Source organism: Physella acuta, unplaced genomic scaffold (assembly GCF_028476545.2).
Source record: "Physella acuta isolate Inbredline_101_S28 unplaced genomic scaffold, ASM2847654v3 ptg001004l, whole genome shotgun sequence".
NCBI classification, from domain to species: Eukaryota; Metazoa; Mollusca; class Gastropoda; family Physidae; genus Physella; species Physella acuta.
This window is the reverse complement of record NW_026732521.1, coordinates 22,476-44,822: the sequence shown is the minus strand read 5'-3', so window position 1 is coordinate 44,822 and position 22,347 is coordinate 22,476. Positions and strand designations below refer to the sequence as shown.

General features: G+C 38.3%; 1 protein-coding gene across 6 annotated transcripts in view; it reads left to right on the top strand.

Moving 5' to 3' along the window:
- The first annotated feature begins 5,487 nt into the window (after nt 1-5,487).
- LOC131954481 (uncharacterized) overlaps nt 5,488-22,347 on the top strand; it is a 34,844-nt gene continuing 17,984 nt past the window's right edge. The window contains exons 1-2 of one of the 6 annotated variants that reach the window (XM_059318205.1): nt 5,488-5,582; nt 7,957-9,995. In XM_059318205.1, the coding sequence (XP_059174188.1) occupies nt 8,479-9,995 (1,517 nt within the window). In that variant the 5' untranslated portion in view covers nt 5,488-5,582; nt 7,957-8,478. Of the gene's footprint in view, nt 5,583-6,808; nt 7,042-7,537; nt 9,996-22,347 lie in introns of those variants that run through there. The other 5 variants (XM_059318203.1, XM_059318204.1, XM_059318201.1 and 2 more) reach the window with 5 other exon arrangements.

The following is a 22,347-nucleotide window of genomic DNA, read 5'->3' as shown; positions in this document are numbered from 1 at the left end:
ACACCATTAAGTGCTGCACCGGGTGACACCCGACCTCGCTACGCCACAGCATAACGATAAACCTAGAGTTAAATAATAGTTGATGGCTGCTATTATTATATAGAATATGAATAAGTGGGTATGGCTAATCTACATCATCATGCAGCTAGAGTTTGTGTGTAGCACTACGACCAAAGATGTGTTTTTCTTTACCAAATGATGTAGCGTACACGTTGAGTTGTAAGCAGGTCCTAAAGCAGATTTACAAAAAAATGTATAATCTAGATCTATGTAATATTCCAGGGTAATCTATCGTTTTAGGTACGTAAAATCGCCCGCAAATAGTAATGTGAAAAACAGGTGACTCCTTAAATTTTAATAATTATTTCACATTTTGAGGAGGATTTATGTTTCGAAAAATACAAAAATGTTTCCTTGTTTCATTTATGTACCTGTTTTCAAACAATTGAATTAAAACTTTTCAATAATAAATGAAGACTAGCGATGTTTCCAACAGATGCAACCATGCTCATTTACTATAGCAGCCATCTTGTTTAAGTTCTTTCTTTGTTAACTTATAGCGCACGATTCAAGGGAAGGCAACTCTATTTTACAAATGGCTGCTGTTTATATAGGAAATACTGCTCACAAACACTGCTGTTAAAAGTTAATTTATTGCCTATTTTGATATATTTAGTTATTGATTTAGGTTTATTATTCATTTATCTATAATATTTGAGACAAATATATCAAAATATACTTCTATTAAAGCCTTGACAATGAGGTAACTTTTTCGTACATTACTAGCCGCGGGCGATTTTACGTACCCAAAACGATAGATTACCTATTCCAGATTTAAATCTAGACGAATAACAAGAAGACCAGGCTTACTCGTTTTTATTATAATCTTTATTGTCTATAGGCCTACATTTAACAAATTTGCTTTTTAAAATACGTTCTTAATAAATTAAATTTATTTTTTAACAGTAGGCCTAGTGAGTTATGTTATGATGAAAAAAAAATAGTTTAAGTATTTGTAAAATACCTAATCTAGATCTAGATCTAGAATGGCCTATTTCGGTAATCATTTAATGTTACGTCATTTGGTTTACTACTCTTTTAAATCTGTCAACTTTAAGTTTTAGAGTAGCCTACCCTTTCAAAATAGCAGACGACGTTTAGACCTAAATATTACTAGAATCTAAATAAAAGGTTTTTTTAAATCTCAAAATGGATTTAGAATCTAGACCTAGACTCTAGGGTAAAATCACGATATAGCGTCGGTTATTATTCCGGAACTGTACAGCAGTAAAAAACAGTAAAACCATGGCGTAGTCTGTCGAGCCGTTCCGGAAACCACCGGAAATACTGTAAACCATCATTTATTTGCCGCCATATTATTTTTAATACATAATGTTTAAAAATGTGCAAGGATTGATTTTAGTTGCATTTTAAATACTGTTTTGCTAATTATTTTGTATTTCTAATTATTTTAAGTCTATGTGCTAATTATTGCTGCTACTAAACATTATTCTAGTTATTCTTACTACTTTTAACTTTAGTTAATCTAATCGTCTTATTTACTAACAGAACAAGAGCTGGTTGTCGCAAATCTTCTGCAGGTTTTTTCTGTTTCTTAAAAAAAAATAATTAATTACTACACTCGAGTTTATTAATAATATTTAGATTTTCTATCTGTTATTAATTTTCTGTCAATTAAACTGTAAATTAAGTTAAAACATTAATTTAATGCACTTGACTTTATTTTTATTTCACCGGTCAAATAAACTATGGTTTACAGTAACGAATGTTACCGAAACTCAACGAACATTACCCAATAATTTCCGACGCTATATCGTGATTTTACCGACTCTAGATCTAGATCTAGATTAGACCTAGTCTAGCTAGATTTTAGATCTAGATTCTAGATCTTCTAGAATCTAGACTTTCTAGTCACTTATCACAGACTTATGGTTTGTTTGTTTTTCAAACGTCCATTTTTGTGGATTGTAGAACTAGAATCTAGTCTAGATCTAGATCTAGATAATCTAGAATAAAATCTAGATTCTAGATCTCTAGATTAGATCTAGATCTTATACTAGATCTAAGATCTAGAATCTAGACAATCGATCAGTTGATCTATAATATTCTAGATCTGGTTTATAGATCTAGACTAGACCGATCTAGATTTAGATCTAGAATAGAATCCAGGTCTAGAAATCTAGACTAGCTAGATTCTAGATCTAGATCTAGAATTTAGATCTAGAATATAAATAATCTAGATCTAGAATATATTTATAAGTTTTCCCGCATTCTGGTTTGAAAAAGAAGTTAATCTTCTAAAATCTATTCTAGATCTATTCTAGATATTTAGATCTAGATTCTAGATAATCTAGAATCTATGCCACCTAATCCAGAGGCGTAGCGACCCTTCCCGGCGACCGGGGACAAACTTTCAATTTGGCGCCCCCCCCCCCCCCCCCCATATATTTTTAAATTTATAATGCAAAACTGCAGCTAAAATGAGCTTTTAATTTTTTTAAACCCATTTTAGCGCCCCCTAGTGTCGGCGGCCGGGGACATATGTACCTAATCTAGAGCTCTAGGTCTAGATAAAGTTACATTCCAGAATAAGATAGTGTGCTGTATGTTTTTATCCGTCATTTATTCTTTGATTTAGAATTAGATCTAGAATCTAGACTTTTAGATCTAGAGTCTAGACTCTAATTCTCTTATGTATTCTTATAAAGATCTAGAGCTAGATTCTAGATTCAATTAATAACAATTATCAATTTAAGCCTTAAGCCATTTCAATTTGTAGCTCTCAACTGGGAAGGTGGGCGAGGCCGAGATAGGGGGGGGGGGGGAACAAAAATGCAACCATAATGTTTGAATTGGATCTTGATCTAGTCTAGATCTACATAATCATAATTACATTTCGCGCACATTTGCAGTCATTGCAAGATCTAGATCTAGACTAATAGTTTAGTAAAAATAAACCGGGAGTGATCTCCCCTAAACTTTCTCGAATATTCTTATATAAAATAACAGGGGATGGGAACTCGGGCTATAGACATGATTTTTAATCCATTTTAAATACTTAAAGTTTTAAAAATAGAATAAAATCTCGTAGAAAAAAGATTGCACACCAAGTGAACGCCAAATAAAAAAGTGCATAATAGTGCGCAAAATTATTAGTACTTTAAAAATTTACATTAGTTTTTTGAGAAATCGGAAGTAGCGTAAATTAGTACTTCCGGGCAACGGAAATTACTCAAAATTTGACAGAGGGTAGAGAATTAGATCTTATACTTACATGCGAAATTTCATTTATCTATCTGAAATAGTACTCAAGTTATAGGCTTTTGAAAAATTCAAAGTAGAAAAAGTACCACTTCCGGTTATCGGAAATCGCTCAAAAGTTGATACGGATCTACGATTTTGATAAAATACTTATATATGAAATTTCATCAACCTAGCTGTAACGGTACTCAAGTTATCGTGTTTACACACGGACAGACACACACACACACACAGACATACGGACAGAATTGCAAAGCCCAGTTTTTCAGACTGGATTACGCATAAAACCTCTTAATTTTGATAAATCTGGATTGATAATTTTTGCCCGATTAAAATAAGTCCTCTATACTTCGGATGTGATGAAGGACTGAGGTGTAATACGGTGAAAATTGTTAAAATTTCAATTGATTTTTGTGCACGATTACAATACTTTCTCTATACTTCGTATATACGAGAAAGTAAAAATCTATAACATTAGTAGTTAATCTATCTTTATTCTAAAGACACCATTTCACGCTTTTGTGTAAATTGTTTTTAAAAAAAACACCTCGCGGAGTGTTAAGTGTAAGATAAGACAAAAATAGCCAAATACAGGGGGTGGGTACAATGGCGTCGCTAGGTCGAGTATCATCCGGTGCGGCACCTCATGTTGTCACCCCCCCCCCCCCCCCCCCCCCCCCCACCTTGTCGCGATCGTTAATGTGTACTTAAATACTTTTTAACCCTAATTAACCATTCATTAAACTGACAAAAAGTATATTTATTCTATATATTTTGCAGTTTTTTTTGTCCTTGTGTCACCCCCCCCCCTCCCCGTAAATGGTGTCTCACGGTGCGATCCGCACCACCCGCCCCGCCTCGCGACGCCTCTGGTTGGGTATAACACGTTTATAGATTGGCGGACGGACCGAGAAAGTGTGAAGGGGAGTAGTGAAGAGGAACGGTAATCTAAAGTCCGCAATTATGATTAATTAATTAAAAATGTAATATGTCTTCGTAATTAATTTTTTTTTAAATATTGAAAATCGTTTCCTTGATTGACTCGTTTTCATACTTTAATTTTTGGAAAAAAATTGGAAAAAGTAGTCTTTCATGCGGTTGTTCTAGGTCTATGACGTATGTCTTTGACATTAAGTGAAGAGGGTGGGACTGAAATCCCTTAAGAAAGCATTAATACTAACTAGTAACACGCATTTTCAAAAATAATTATGTGTCATTATAAACAGAACTACAGACATGTAGACTTCACAAACAGTAGCAGTAACTCATTTTTTAAAAAATTCAATTCACAGTAGTAGTGTTTGAGGCAGTACCATAGTTTGGAAACTATTTATCAGGGTCCGATTATGTTTAACTTAAGTTTCAGATATTATATTTTTTGAATACTTTGAGACCCCCCCCCCCTAACATTACCTCCGACGGTTACGCCTCTGAGTGGGTGTCGACAAATTTTCACTGTGCCATCGATGACTTATCTACGGGCCGTCGTACTCTGTCATCAAAACACAAACAATAGGCAAAGACGATTTCATTTTCGGTGTTAAAATTGTAATGTATAATTAATTAATATTAATACAGAACGAATTGTAGCCTAAACTTATTTCCGTTGCAACAATTATATGTTTTATATATATATATATATATATATATATATATATATATATATATATATATATATATATATATATATATATATATATATATATAGAGAGAGAGAGAGAGAGAGAGAGAGAGAGAGAGAGAGACGGAGGGGGGGGGGCTTATGAACATAACAAATAAAATTCTTTTTTATTCGTCTTTCAGCCTACCGGTTCATTGATCAAAAGTAACATTAATCACCAAAAAAAATAAAATTTTCTAACAAATATCGGCTTCTACGCCACGAAACAAACTCATCTCCTCACTTGAATACTCATCACACCGTTGTCCGCTCCCTAAATTTTTCCTACATCTACTCCAGTCAAGCTGTTTATTTACAGGAAACATTTAACTACGATCTCCCCACCCTTCCCTCATTAAGAGGATCCTCGATTGGCTCACGCCTTGCCGTGGCGCCAGCCGTGCAGATACGGTCAACACAATGGCTACTTACACCCATTCACAAGGACAATGCAAAGTGGGTGCAGCTATATTTAAACACCACGCTCAACCTCTTCAAAAATAAGTGTCAAGCTTCGTGTGTCGAAATGGTTTCAACTCTTCACTTCAAAACCTGACCTATCTCTCTAGTCGTTGTGTTTCGTACGTTCAGTCGTAAGCAAATGAAATACGTCGTGGATGGAAGAATATCATAAGTAACGGTAGGTGTTTTTGTTTTTCTTTGTTTTTTTTGTTTAAATTTAAGTTTACTAACATAACGTAATTTTTAAAACAATTATTCATATTTTCTTCTTCTTCTTTGTTAAATGTAATATTGAAAGTTATCTTCACTAACACAAATGAGAACCACGTGGCAACGTCATGCACCACATGACCCCTTTCCTTTCATTTTTTTCTTGCACTAGACTATTATATTGTACGAGCCGGCCCGCGGCATAACATACGCCGCTATTTAGTTGTTTCTAATTTTCAATAATTCATAATTTGTGAATTCGACAGTACCAACGCTGACACTGAAAATATTTCTTTAAAACACTATAAGTAGCTCGTTAAGGACCATAACCCCCCCCTTCCTCCCCCCCCCTCCCCCCCCCCCCCTACGTTTAAAATCGTTGGCTCTGCTTGTAAACATTTAGAGTGAACACAGCTCACTAAAACCATGTAGGGGTGGGGAGGTAGGGAGAGCGTTTGCAGCTTGTTTTCTAACGGCTCGAAGAGGAGAATTATATATATAGATATAGATAACAAAGAGACGAATGCTTATTACATAAGCCAATTTTTAAAGTATGAAATGTGGAGAGCTATAAAGTTTTAAACAGTTAAAGTAACTATTGAACTGTCAAAAAAATAGATTGTTAGCTCTTATTTTAGTTAAACTCCCAAGCGAACTGTTCTAAAAAAATAACTTGATGCAGTATCACTACTTATGAACGTGACTAGAAAATAGCCACACTTAACTTAGGATTTAAGGCTTTAAAGCTTAATACACTTTTTTTTTCAAAATTCTAACCCTTGGTCTTTAATTGCATTCTTTGAAAATATCGTTCAATGTCTTTGTTGATAGATTTGGAAAACTCCGCACCTGTAAGTAGTTTTGCTTAAGAAAACGGATGCATGTACAATAACAATCTTTCCTTCCTGTTAAATTTACAAATTAAAAAAAAAAAAAAACTCGTGAAGGGATCCTATTAGATTTTCTTCCGTTTATTGTGTATCTCTCCATATATTCCCCCCCCCCCCCCCCCCATGCGCCACCACCGACGGCCTTCCCCTCTTTCTCCTCATATCCATACACACCCCGCCCTCCGCCAATTTGAAGATAGGGTGGTGGTGTGGTGGGGGGGGGGGGGGATAGATTCGTAGGTAATACACCTGCCTCACGCGCGAGCGAAGCACGCAAGCAGAATTAAGCAGCCTGCTCATTCCCACTCTCACAGGCGTCTTACACTGTTCTACCTCGTCTGCTGGACGATAATGGGGTGTAGTGGTTGATTGGTTTCGTACCGCGCTTAGCCCTGACTGCTTTTTTTTTTTAGTTTGGAATAGTAAAGCACCCTTTCATATACTGCGTTTGTATAGTGTTTGGATTTATCATGGAGGAGGAGCGTAAAGCGATACCACGTACTGACAAACTCAGTGTTAAGACTATTGTATTGATGGGTAATTGATTTTTTTTTTTACTTTACTAACGGTCAAAAATTAGAAGAAAAAAAAATAAAACCAATTTATTGTATTTTTTAAAAATAAAATAACCGCAATTTACAAAAATAATTAAACTGGATTTTTTCAAAATTTTTAAAACTAAAAAGATTTGAAAATAAAATATTTGTTTTCAACTCAAGAAACTGACGCCGTGCATATCTAAGCTAATAATTCGGTAAATGTGTGTGTAATTGAATATTCCTATGAGTTCGTCCCTATGTCGTTTAAAAAAAAAAGCAAACCACTCAAGTTTAAAATTAAAAGTTGTAATTATAAATACTGTCAAGTTTTCTTTTCTTCTGTAAATTTTGAAAACACAAAAACAAAATTGTAAATCGATCCGAGCGAAAAGGCTAATTAACTTAAACAATTCCAGTATGAAGTCCGTGTTTTGTTTGTTATAAATCTTTTTATTGCAGACGCTAAATAGAGGTTTTACTATCTATTTTTACAGTATGTGAACCAATTCTGGCATAGTGACTCAGTATTTGGATTGCTATTTTTTTTTTCTTAAAAGGATGTTAAAAAATGTAGTGTGTATTTCATAGTGAAGGAACAGGTAGCTTAACAAGGTGTTTTCTGATGTTGGGAAGGTGTTGGTTTTTTTTTCTTCTTCACGTCTGGTTTTGACATTGCAGATTTTTAAACAATTCCTTTTTTCTCTCCTTTGATGTGTTTTTGTTTAGAGCAAGTTGGAAAAAGTACTCAGTTTAGGAAACACTATTGTAATGGAAAATGTGACAACTCGTTTCTGTGACATTTTTTTTTCCTTTTTTAACAAACAAAAATAAAAACCGTTATGGATATTTGTGTAGCACAATTTAAAAAAAAAAAATCATATATTCTAATTGTTTCTGTTGAAAATTCTCAAAGGATTATTGCATCTGCCACGAGCACACGAGCAAGTTAAAAAACTCGATTTAGAAATCCGAGCGGAGAATTCATCCCAGCTCTGCCGCCTGAATTAGTCGACTGGCCGCGCCAAAGGTGTTGAGGATTATGCTCTTCTGTCACGACAGCGTCACCGGATGTGTTTGTGCCTGCCTTCCACGCAGCGGCCGTCGTACACTATTTCCTTCCTGCGTCGACAAACACCCACGCATTGTTCGCCGAGCCGTCCAAGGGAGGGCGAACACCAGTCCCCCACAGTCGTATCACACACCTCCGGTCGTGTGACCGTCGCGTCCCTGGCACTTTGCGTGTGCGCAAGTACAGCTCACGTCCTTTATTAAGTGCGCCGGCTGCGTTGTTCATCCATTCACGTTCAGAGGGCGCGCGGGGTTCTGCTGTTGTTGTTTTTTTTTTATTTAAAAAAAAAACCCAGCACTCACCCCTTTATCGAGTTCCCAAAGACAATCAAACACATAAAAGGGGGCTCGGAGATATTAGAGTTTGATGCCCGTCTGCGCAGGTCGACGTGGTAAGATCCATACCACTCATGGTCTCATAACCACCCGAGAGCGTTGCACTCAAAATGTGCTCGCGGCCACCATGGGAGAAACATCAGGAGCTGTAGCCGCGCTGAGCCTGGGCCGCATGATTCTTGTCTCCCTCTTGGTGTGGTGCTACTGCTTGGCCGGTTGCCTTGGGGAGCCAGCTCCCCCCGCGGTGCTCACAAAGGCGCTGGAAATCGCTGGTCACCTGGAGACGCTCCAACACAAAGCAGACGCAGCACGCTTCGACCAAAGTCCTTCGTTAGACTCGGAGAGGTTGACTGGCCTCACGCAGTACATCCATGAAAACAGGGATCGCATTCCATTTGGGAAAAGCCTAGAAATGGAAGAGCTCGTGGAGGTTTTACTCTTATTCATCAACGAGCATTTAAAAAACGACGAGGATCAAGGATATTCCACCGAGTCGGATTTGCCGAATATTTACATTCAAACCAACGAGAACGTCGAGTCATCTGATTTAAATAACATCAAAAACACCCACGAATCCCACGACGAGGAAACGAAAACAAAGTTTCAACAGTTTTTAACCAATGTTATCGCCATCGCTAAGGAAACCTTACAGTCAGAGCGACCGAAGCAGGCGCCCTCACAATCATCGGCTCAGACTTTGCAACACGACCCTAAAGACATCTCGGTAGAAGAGTTACGGGGATTAGTAAGTGATATCCAGCTGTATAAATTTCTCAGAGCTAACCACGACGCATCGGGGCCTGATTTTGCTGACTTGGTCCGTGTGTACCTAAGAAATAATTTAAAACGTTCAGACCACAACGGCGTCGCCCTATCTCTGTTGGCTAACAGCAGTCCTCAAAGCAATGATAACGATGAGCGAAGTCAAAACGCTTTTTTTGACCAAGAAAAATCACATTCATTGCCTTTTGAGTCAGATACCTCACAAAATACCGACACAGGTTTTTCTCTGTTGACGAAACTGCCGGTGAGGCAAAATAGACAGAACGGACTCAATGACCCGGTCTCTTTGGAATCCATCGTCCACAGATCGGTGAAAAGTTCGAGGGATAGCCCTCGGGGGGACGGGGAATATAGTTACAATTCATTGACGCACCTGAAGGATCAGTCCATCTATGCCCCAGATAGCAACCACGAGGATTCTTTCAGAGGGCCCCTCGTCGCTGATGAAAACAACAACAACAACAAACTCGAAAACAAACACTTAATCGAACAGATACGAGACGCCTACCAAGACGAGCGTCGGTCAACGAGCCTGGCGGGCAGCGAAGAGTTGACCAGAAACTTGTCCACCTACCTGGGCGCCTCCAATTTTTACCTCAGCAGGACCAGGCGGAGCTCCCCTACGGGCAAAAAGAAAAAAAATGGCCGCCAGAGGCTGTTCATCTCTTTCGGTCACGTGTCACCGTGCGAGCTCAAAGACAGACATTTCTGCATGCACGGGGGGACCTGCGTCTTCGTCGCCGCTCTGGATATCAAAACTTGCAGGTAAATATTACAGGTATTTTCTTATTCTAAACACATACATGTAAATATTACAGGTATGTTTTTATTCTAAACACATACATGTATAGATTACAGGTATTTTCTTATTCTAGACCCATACATGTAAATTTTACAGGTATTTTCATATTCTAAACACATGCAGGTAAATATTAAACGTGTGTTTTTCTAATTCTAAAAACATGCAGCTAAATAATACACAAGTACTTTATCCAAATTTAAAAACTTGCTGTGGGTAAATATTGTACAGGTTAGTTTTTTTTTGTCAGCCTACGAAAAGCTACACTGAAAACTCAACAGTTTACATCGCAACGAAAATGGCGGTTTAAATATAAATACTTCACAATACACGTCTTGTGTAAAGAGATTTGGAGTTAAATGCCTTTTAGTGCTTCTGCCCGTAAGGCTCTCAATTTACTTCAATTGTCAAAGTGTGTCGGAAATACTACCCGAAACTTCTAACTTCTATTCATAAGATCTCAATAAACTCATAAGAAAACTAATTTAATTATCTTATTACCTACCACTCAACTCTCAGCTACCCATTCCCCCACCTTCCAACCCCATAAACATTTCACTGAAAGGCAGGACTACCATTCTCGCCCTGAAATAGTCTTGTATTTTAATCTGGGCAAATCTGTTCCATCCTCCTGTTTTTAAAAGAGCGTTATTAAATGTCTAACACGCTCATAGCCTGCAACGATTCAATCGCTTACCAAAAGCTACATGTCGACCAACATTGCTGTCATAAGTTCTTCGTGCAGTTTTCACAGTTCATCATCATCGTTTCCAGTTCGTGCTCAAGACACACGGGACAGATGAAGTAGAGTTCATCTTTTTCAATGACCTTGGCACATAGAGGATAGTGTGCTCAGCATTATGTCCATCCGCCTTTGTTTCCCTTACGTGAGTCCAGTACCCATTAGAGCTGGGTGGACTCAGGGACGCCCTACAGACTCTTACCCGGGAGCCGAACTCGAGACTTTCGGCCTAGCAGTTGTAAGCTCTACAATTCGAGTACGCCGTCGTTTTCACAGTTAACATTTCAAAAAGTTTACATTTATACGCTTTAAAATGATAGAAAGCGACAATAAGGGTTAGTTAGAGGGTGTGGTCTTAATGTTAGACATTGCTTTAAGTATTTATTGTATTATTACTTGAACAAACCAAAAGTGGGCCTCATCACCCCCCTCACACACACACACACACACACATACACTCATCAACAGTATGACGCCTTTCTGTGTCTGTAATACATTTGTTATATACTGAATGTGCTAAAATAGCGTGAAGCCATTTATGTGCTCGTATTTTGTATATCTTAGAACTGATCCCAGCTCTCAACCCAGTCCTTTGATTTTAGCCCCTGACCCTTGTTCTTACTCCAGCCCCTGATTCTTGCCCCTGACTCTAGCTTCCCCCCCCCCCCGGGCCCCTAATTCTAGACCCTGACCCTCTCGCCCCAGGCCCTGACCTAAGCGCCTGTCCATAACCTTAAAAGTGATAACTGCAGAAGAAAAAAAAAACATGGGTAGGATAATGTTTTTTTAACAACCATTGGCTCCTGTAAACAGCTAAAACCTCCCACCTCGGCAACTTTTTTTTCAAAAGTCGTGCAGCTAATGCTAAAATTACCCCCCACCCACCCACCTTACCTATTACGTCAAGTGGTTGCCACGTGCCATCCCATAATTCACTGGTTTATAACCCGCCTCAACACGACACTGTCTTGACACTGGAAATATCGCCAATAAAATAACGCTTCGTTTTCTCCTACCACCTCCTCCCCGCACAGCGCTCTGGAATTGATTAGTAATCTCCCTTGAAATTATCCTTTAATACCCTACAAGCGATTTAATTTCTAAATGTGGGATTTGTTAAAAGGCTGGGCGTATTTCGCGAGGGTATTAACTCGTGGCAATGGCTAGCAATGGCACCGTTGTTATACCCAATGTCTTATCCTTTATTTACACGTTTACTATGGGCGCGTTCTATTTACATTTCGTTTATTTCCATTTTTCATAAGACTTTCGTGAGATACATCGATTTGGTTGAGGAAATGTTTATTTTTACACTCCTCTAATCAGCTTTTGTTGTTTTTTACCTTTGTAATCTGCACATTGATAATATGACGTTTTTAAATCGTTGTTGCTGTAATATGTATTAGTTATTTAATTTTTACTGTAATAGCTCGAGCTTGACGTTCTTTTCTTTAGTAATCTTTTCTTACACATCATTTTCTTTAATATTTTCTCTAATAGTTTCTAGCTCCGTTCGCAGAAATTAATAGTCAAGTCCACGCTTCTCCTTAGTACGTTACCCCCCCCCCCCCCCACACACACACCCTTTCCATAATAATCCCATTTCTTTTCATTCTTCTCGGTATCGTGTTCGTCATTATCTCTTCCTCTCGCATCTCCTTCGTCGCTCTCCTTTATATTAGTTCCCAACGATGAAGGATGATAACAGGCGCGCGGTATCCGAGTCGATAGTGCGTTAGCCTTTACTCACTGACAGTCATCTACAATTTAGCGAGTCCTTATCTGCGTGGGAGAGATGATCTTCTTTGGTGGATAAAATACAAACATTTGCACCATTTCAGAGGATTTCGGTTTAAATCTTAAAAGGAAATCTTTTTAAAATTGTAGTTTAATGAATCTCGACTTACACACATATTTAGTGCAAGATTCATTCAAAACTTTTATTCGAGGCTGTAGGGTTAATTATTTTTGTATTTCTTCTTCTAGATCATAGTTAATGTTCGTATTTTACTAAACTCATGTTTCTACCTGTTTTTTAAATATTCTGTGTATTGCTGCCCAAATGATGTTCTAATTATATTATCGCACTTTTATTTTCTAACTATATTGCTGCCCAAATGATGTTCTAATTATATTATCGCACTTTTATTTTCTAACTATATTGCTGCCCTTGTGTGCTCTAGCTGTATATTTCCTGCCCGTTGAAGTTCTAGCCTTGTTTTTTCCTGGCCTTTTATATTCCAGTTGTGCAGCGCTATCAACCATGCATATCCTATGGCGAGATACAATAACTTTTTTCTTACTTAAATATCACCGCCTCGAGTTTATCCTTTATATTCATCTAAAGTGAAAATTACTCCTTCGAGCGAAAGAACCTCCCTCGTCCATCACAATGAATAGAATTTACGAATTCATGTTTTATACTATTACTGTCCACGTACCTTTTGTTTATATAAGTCACATTCGCTTATTTAATTTTTTTTTCTCTTCTATTGCTGAAGAGGTTAAGTACCCGTTGATCATTAGAGGGGGGTAGGGGTTATGGTTCCTCACAGGAACAGATGGTTTTTCTCGCTTCCTGGGGCCAGGTTTCAACAGATGGCCAATTCCGTTCTCAGGTTTCACCTTTCGCTTTCCCCGCCCCATTTGTTTACAGCCGAATTTAAAGACCGCTGGGGAGGAACCTGAAATGTAAAGACCGTGAAGGCGGAGACCTAGCCGGGCTGGTGAAGAATAAGCTATTTCCTGTTGTGAAATTCTCATCTCGGGCGTTATTTAATACTCGTATCACCGATTGCTACTTCACTTGGTTTTTTTTTTATTGTTTTTTATTTTTGGTTTTTTACTCACTTCAAGAGATTGTTGGCTTTCATTTGCTCACAATATTGTAGCATCCTTCTCCCGGGGTGTTAAAACTATATTTCCGAACACTTTGGTCGAGTAAGTTTAGTTGTAGGAAAGTTGTAGGAAACGTGTCAACGACCGAAAGCAAGTCGAAAATGTTTTTTTTTCTCTAAACGAACTCCGTGTACCTTTAAAAAAAGGAATGACCACAGACAAAAATGCTTCGACCACAGGACTTCGTTAGAATAACATGTAATATGTACCGTAAATCTCATAAGGTAAAGGTTTTGATGTACAAGTACAGTACTAAATTTTTAAAATTCTTGACGTTCTTACTAGACTGTATGCACATGAAAAATTACAGCTTTTATTTATTACTTTTTTATTTGTTTTACAAAATCATTAAGCTTTTAATGTATTTTAACAACTTCTCTTAAGGCAGTGGTTCTTAAACTTTTTTGGAAGTGCCGAACCAAACCATTTTCATATGCGCATTCACCGAAACCTTCTTAATAGTTCCACTGTCCGCATTGACCAAACCCGGTCGTGAAACAAGATTCGAACGTGTGTCTTGACTTCCGCCGAACCCTTAAGACTGACTCGTCGAACCCCTGGGGATCGATTGAACCCAGGTTAAGAACCTCTGTCCTAAGTAAACTTACAGCTGCTAAACATTTGTCGTAGGCCCTACTTATTGGAAAGGGAAGTGGTGATATGGGAAGGTCATTTGCCCCCCCCCCCCTCCCCCTTTTTTTCTCTCATGGAACCGAAATCGAAAGTTGACAAGTTCCTGTGCACTAACCACTATTTTATCTATCGTGTAATAGCATTGTTTGAACTACAATGTCTCGTTAAAGATATCAATGTTTTGAACACTTAGAAATCCTAGCATTCTTTCTCCTTTTTTCCCCCCTTCTGTTTTTGCGTTTCTGAGGGTGTTGCCCTTAAGACGGAGTTATTTCGTAGCAATGTGCTTTTTCCGCCGATTAGATTACGTTCCACAACCCATTCTTAATTAGGTTAACAAATATAACACTAATCGAATTCCCCGAGCATAACTGATAGTTGCTGCCCTTTACAGCAATCTCGCCATTGTTTACAAGCGGACGTAATCGCCCTACAGCCGAACCCGCCCCTAGAGAAGTATTTCACTACGAGCCGGAGCCACCCCTGACAATAACAGCTAACAATTACACAGTCAGTGCGGGGTATCTACGCGGAGGTAGATACTCTAATCTTAAATACCTCGAGACGCAAGCGACCTTTTGTCTTGAGAATGTACGTGTATCTTCCACCTTGCGCGTTGGGACAGCCACGAGAAGCCTATCGGTGTGGTGTACTTCTAGAACAATCTCGGTAACATTCCACTGGTGTCCCGTCCCCCCCGTCCCCGACCCCCTGACTCCATTCTCTTCTTGTGTCACGGAGGCGGAGTTCGAAATCGTTCGAGATACGTTCGTATTTACGACTTTAAGTGTTTTGACATATATTGTTGACGGTGGTGGGAATACCACATAACTATTACATCTTGTCAGTGTTAACCTAACCAGCCCACATAACTATTACATCTTGTCAGTGTTAACCAGCCCACATAACTATTACATCTTGTCAGTGTTCACCAGCCCACATAACTATTACATCTTGTCAGTGTTAACCTAACCACATAACTATTACATCTTGTCAGTGTTAACCTAACAAGCCCACATAACTATTACATCTTCTCAGTGTTAACTTAACCAGCCCACATAACTATTACATCTTGTCAGTGTTAACCTAACCAGCCCACATAACTATTACATCTTGTCAGTGTTAACCTAACCAGCCCACATAACTATTACATCTTGTCAGTGTTAACCTAACCAGCCCACATAACTATTACATCTTCTCAGTGTTAACTTAACCAGCCCACATAACTATTACATCTTGTCAGTGTTAACTTAACCAGCCCACATAACTATTACATCTTGTCAGTGTTAACTTAACCAGCCCACATAACTATTACATCTTGTCAGTGTTAACCAGCCCACATAACTATTACATCTTGTCAGTGTTAACCTAACCAGCCCACATAACTATTACATCTTGTCAGTGTTAACCAGCCCACATAACTATTAAATCTTGTCAGTGTTACCCAGCCCACATAACTATTACATCTAGTCAGTGTTAACCTAACCAGCCCACATAACTATTACATCTAGTCAGTGTTAACCTAACCAGCCCACATAACTATTACATCTTGTCAGTGTTAACCTAACCAGCCCACATAACTATTACATCTTGTCAGTGTTCACCAGCCCACATAACTATTACATATTGTCAGTGTTAAACAAGCCCACATAACTATTACATATTGTCAGTGTTAAACAAGCCCACATAACTATTACATCTTGTCAGTGCTATCCAGCCCACCGCCTCTAGTACATATCCACCACCCAACCAGTGCTACAGTACCGGTTCAATCTCTAACGAGATCCAGCTGACGACTCACCTCCGAGTGGTACTCCCTTACTACAACCTCGTGGTATTTACAACGATGCTTTTAAAAGCACAGAAGTGTATTGACGGATCAGTGCTCTTGCACTCAAATGACACCAGCGTGGTAGAAACAACTGGGAAATGTTACTTTCCCCAGCCCTTTCCCACCGCACTTAAGACTCGATCATGAAAATAAAAATCGGTGCAAAAAAAAATTAATTGTCAAAATTTTGCATCATTAATCCATTTCACTAAAACTTTTAAATGCGCGCGTCGTCTTTTATTATATTTTCGCCTGCAATGATGATACGTTTTTGAGCTTATTTTTTTTATTTAATCGAACGCATTGAAGGATGGTTTCTGTCTAGATTCTACAGGGTGGTCCGTACTTGTGAGCAGAAATTTATTCGAGATATCTCGTGAGGTGGTAGCACGCACCTATTTGTCGGCTACTGTGCACTAAAGTACCCGGATAGTGCTAGAAGTGGTGAGTGCTACTGTGCACTTTGCTACCACGCTATGAGGTAGCCTGTTTTAGCTGGCAGTATTCGCTACTGCTACTGGATAGCCATTGTTGTGGCTGTCTGTGTGTACTACAGTGGTGTAGCAAGGAATGTGTCATGTTCTGTGTTTAAAAAATACAGTTCTTATTTATAATGAAAATTTTAAATGTGTATAGAAAATTATGTCTGACTCCCACTCCTTTCAAAACAAGTTTCACATATATTCCATAACTATTTTGAGATCGTAACTTTGTCTTTTTTATGACATACAATACTTTTGAAATGATAAACATAAAGCTACACCGTCGGCAATAGATGTAATCTCATTTGACAGTTTTCTATTTGGGAGCCCATGGGGGCTTCTGATCTCCACCCACCCCTCACCCTTCTAACACCACCCTGCCGACTCCACGGACTGACAGTAGAGAAAAACATGAACTACTGTAAAATTAATTAATACACCCAAACACTTATTTTGATTTTTTTTTAAAACCAAAACACTTTACAGAGAAGTCAGAAATAAATCTGGAACTGTAATGGCTTAATTTGTAAAAAAAAAAAAAAAGAAGAAAAAAATATTGCATGTCTAAAATATAAAAGGTTTAAATAGAGAAGGGGGATTAAACGTTGGTCGTTAATTTGTTTTCAAATTTACATAAACTACTCCCTTTTCGACTGATTTTTCTGTGCGAAAAAAAAAACCCAACCCTTTGTGCTAAATGAACATTAAATAAATGGCGTCGATCCTGTTTTAGACACATGTGAGGAAAATTAAAAGCTTTTTATTGACGGCTACATACAGCCCGCTTGCACTGCAGCCTAATGATTGGTTGATGGCTGGATATTAAGTCAGAAAACAATAGCATGTACCGTGGATTTGTTGTCGTAAACCCGAACAGGAATAACAACTAAAAAAATCCCTCCATCTTTCTTTTCTCGAGCTGTGGAATAATCTGAGCGGAACTTTTCGGATCTAATGGTAGAGAGCCATTAGTAGACGTTTGCAAGTGCTTTGATGCCTTAATATTTGGAACTAGATACACGCGCGCATACACACACAGATACACACATAAACGTACAGACACAAACACACACACACATGCACATACACACTCAAAAAGTGTTGCGTGCTTGGCACCAATAATTATCTCACCACGTGCTATTCTATGATCGGCCGCACTGATCTTACAAGGGGGAGGGGGGAGCATTAAAGATGAGTACATCGGAGGCTTTTAACAGGACAAGAATAGAACCGCTGAGGCAGAAAGGAAATGAAGTGTTTGTTAATCCCCCTTCGTCGGGATTAGATGGAATCGTTTAAGGAATAAAGGATGGGAGTAACAGTTTGATTACATCACATTGCAGCCTGTAATCGCTGGGGTTTTTGTTAATATGTTTTTCACGTTTCTTTACTTGGTCAACCTTTAAAGTTTAATCATGAGTTGAAATAAATTATATTTATACTCGTAAGGTTAAGCGTGGCATGTATAAAAGTGTATTCGTAGGGTGAATCGTGGACTCTATAATAGTTTATTCGTATGGTAAATCTTTATCTGTTTTATATTTTATTCGTAAGGTGAATCTTCGACTATATTATAGTTTATTCGTAAGGCGAATCTTAGTCGGTTATTCGTAAAGTGAATAGTGACCTGTATTATATTTTATTCGTAAGATGAATCACGGCATGTATTATCATTTATTCGTATGGTGAACAGTGGCCTGTATTATATTTTATTTGTAAGGTGAATCATGGCCTGTATTCGTAAGGTAAATTGTGATCTGTTTTATTGTTAAAAATTTAAACAAACGATACAAAGTCCTATAACTAGCTCAAAGCAAAAACAGTACAGCCATAAACGTTCGACTCTGGTAATCATATGTGTCCCCCACAGAGTTTCTTCCAGGCATCTCTTCGGGGGGGGGGGGGGGCAACCACCCCCCCCCCCCGAAATTTTTTTACCACCCCCCGAACGAAATGAAATTTATATAATTTATATAGAAAATATATACTTTTAACAGTGTCCGCCCCCCCCCCCCCGAAGAAAGTCTACCGACCCCCCGAAAATTTCAAGTGCCCCCCCCCCCCCGGAGAAAAAAGTCTGGAAGAAACACTGGTCCCCCATAAAATGAAAATGATTTAATGCAGTTTTAAAATTAATATAATATGGGTTCCCACATTGTATCTATTAAAGACATTTACTTCCCTGGGTCCACACATCTGTCATGGTTACTAACTTAAATTAAGTTTGGAAAATCAAAGTAATCTGCTTGTACTGTTGACAATACAATCTCTTTAGCTACCGAACTTAAAAAAAACCCAGAACAACTCTACTTCATCTATCCTATGGAACGTCAAATACGATCGCCCTGACTTTTGTGAGTGGGTGTTCTCACAATTGAAACAAATTTCGGTCATGTCATCGAGGATTTAAATCTCAATCGCCCCCCCCCCCCCCCGGAATGATCCCTGATCAAGCCTGTAAAAACGTCCTCGCCACGACTAGTCCGACCATCATCTCCTCGTTAAATCAATTGTCTCACGCACAAAAATCCCAATCGTTACGATTTGGTGAGTGGGCGGGCGGAAACAAAGTTATTTCCCTCTATTTAAAGCAAGGCACAGAACTACATTGAAAATGTTCTCCTCGGGCGTGGTAAATTTACTCCCTTTAAAAAAAAAAACTCACAAAGAATAAGCATGTGAATATGAGCTCTTTTAATTTTATATTTTTATATCGAAGAATTATTTTTTTTTCACTGTAACCGTACATATGCCTTAATCCAAAGATCTATATCACATGATTGAAGAAAGTTATATTCTCGATTTTGAATTCCTTTATTCATTATTTATAAAATCAATAATTGTTACTGCCATACAATCATGCATTATGATGTTTTATTTGTGTTTTTTTTTGTTTCATATTATCGATTTTTTTGTTTGCTAATATGATAATTTTTTAAAAATATTTCCAACCCTTTAAAATATATCCTCACGCAATGTAATTACATTGATGGGGTGTGGAAATATCCATCCATTATTCCTTTGGGCTCTATAGCCCTTAGAAGGCTTTGACCTGCATCACCGCCTATTTTCCTTTAGACTTTTCTGCTGTCTTTATTAGTATATGTCTAAACCTCTTCACCTGAATACCCTTACTTCGTACACATGAATACCTCTAAACCTCTGCACATTAGTTCGTACACATGAATAAACATCTGCACATTACTTCAAACACCTGAAGTCCTGTAAACATCTTCACTCGAACCCTGTACTTACCTCAAAACCTCTGCAATCGAACACATTACTTCGTGTACCTGAATATCTCTAAACCTTGCACATTACTTCGTGTACCTGAATATCTCCAAACCTTGCACATTACTTCGTGTACCTGAATATCTCTAAACCTTACACATTACTTCGTATACCTGAATATCTCTAAACCTCACACATTACTTCGTACACCTAAATACCTCTAAACCGTACACATTACTTCGTACACCTAAATACCTCTAAACCGTACACATTACTTCGTACACCTGAATACCTCTAAACATTACACATTACTTCGTACACCTGAATACCTCTAAACCTTACACATTACTTCGTACACCTGAATACCTCTAAACCTTACATATTACTTCGTACACCTGAATACCTTTAAATCTCACACATTACTTCGTACACCTAAATATCTCTAAACCTCACAGATTACTATGCACACCTGAATATCTCTAAACTTCACACATTAGCTCGTACACCTGAATATCTCTAAACCATACACATTACTTCGTACACCTGAATATCTCTAAACCTTGCACATTACTTCGTATACCTGAATACCTCTAAACCTTGCACATTACTTCGTATACCTGAATATCTCCGACCCTATTCACGTGAACACATGAATATATCTAGACCTTAACTTGAACACACCTCATTAAAACAATCAGCATTAAATGTTAAGCCAGTCATCTATTCTGTCATTAAGAGTAAACAAAGAGCTCGTCAATAAGTGTAGAACATGAATCGTGGGTGGTGGTGGGGGGGGGGGGGGGTTAGATTAAGGGTGGGTTTTGGAATATTAGTGGGTTTAAGATTATAAGCGGGTTGTTTGTTTTTTAAGTTAAATTATGACAGTGGATGAACTTAAATGCTGCTGCTTTAAATTATGTGCCCCTGTCAATGTTAAACCGGCACCACCAAGAAGTTCGTTTTACAGACTATTATGGAGCCTATTCATTTTCCTTCAAAACTCAGAAATAATTTCTTTAGCAAATGTGCGTTGAACATGATTTATCGAACGCAACTGTTGTTTAAAAAAAACACCTTGCCAACTCCTAGCTTATTTTCTTATTACATGTAAAATGCTTTAATCTTGCAGGCAGCAGAAGAAGGGGGGGAAGGAGCCCTGGAAGAAGGGAACAGTTACCCTGTCTGACGTTGTTCGTACATCTTACCTCCATGCTCGGAGCTATCCACTTTCCTCTTCCACTTTAAACGCTAAAACAGAGGCAACACTTAACGCAGAATTATTACAGTAAAACTTAATCTTGTGTGGAAAATAATTAACCCGATAAGCCTCTCAAAGAAATTACGAAACTGCAGTATCGGTTAGAACTAAACACTTGTACGTGAAAATAGAAGTTCTCCTATATTGGTGAGGGAGGGGGGGGAGATTTTTTTTTTTTTTTTACTTTTACATAAACCACATCCACACATCGTCACCTCCATCTTCTAATTCGCCATAAAGACCCCATCAACTCGAGCAGTAAACCACTTTCTTTCTCTCGCCCGAGACGAGCCTTATCTATTTATGAAGGCAGAAGGTGAATGACGGCCTCTGTGTGAGCCGCTCGGATATTAGTATCACCTTGAACTCTCCAACTCGCCCGTATGTTTTCCCCTCCCGTACACAGCGTTTCCTTTAAGGAAGCTATCTTCATTTTTCTGTTCTGCTGCTTTATCAACTTTAATTAAATTCTAACCAGGACTGGAATCGCCGTCGCCTGTGTTGAAAAAAAAAAATCTCGTGCGCTAAATATATTAATAATGGTTCTGAGAGTTTAGAATTGTTTCGATTATTTTATAATCTTAACTACACGTTTTAATACCCTCGCGTTTATTTTCATTTTGTAAACACGCACGGCTAAAATTATTTATTTTTTTATTGCATGAGCTAAAAAATAAAAGCTACTTCACCTCTTCAGCGAAGGTGACGGGAGACGATAATTTTATGTCTTGATTTGTTTTGAGCTGGTTTGTAGGTTTCTGCACCCAGCTCGATAAACCGAGTGTAATAATTTAAACATTAAAATAATAGCTTTCCTGGTTGCTTGCTCGTTGTTGATTTTTTTTAAAATAATATTTAGCAGGACATTTCCTTGCATTCTTTAACTGGCTGTGTTATGTGTGTTGCGGAGGGAAAAGAAATGTTAGTGTTAGAAGGGATACTCTTGAATTAGACAATTATTAAACATAAATATACACAGGAGTGAGAGCGAAAGCCACATACTACACAGAATTAATTTTATATTATAGTTAGAACAGAGGCGTAGCGAGGGGGGGGGTCGGGGGATGCGGACCGCACCGGGTGACACCAATTAGGGGGGGGGGGGTGACACCAAGGCAAAAAATAGTAAGATATATAGAAAAAAACATGAGGGGGGTGCAAATCGAAAGTCTGGGGGGAGGGGGTGCAAATCGAAAATTGAAAGTTTGTCCCTGGGAAGAGTCGCTACGCCTCTGGGGGGGGG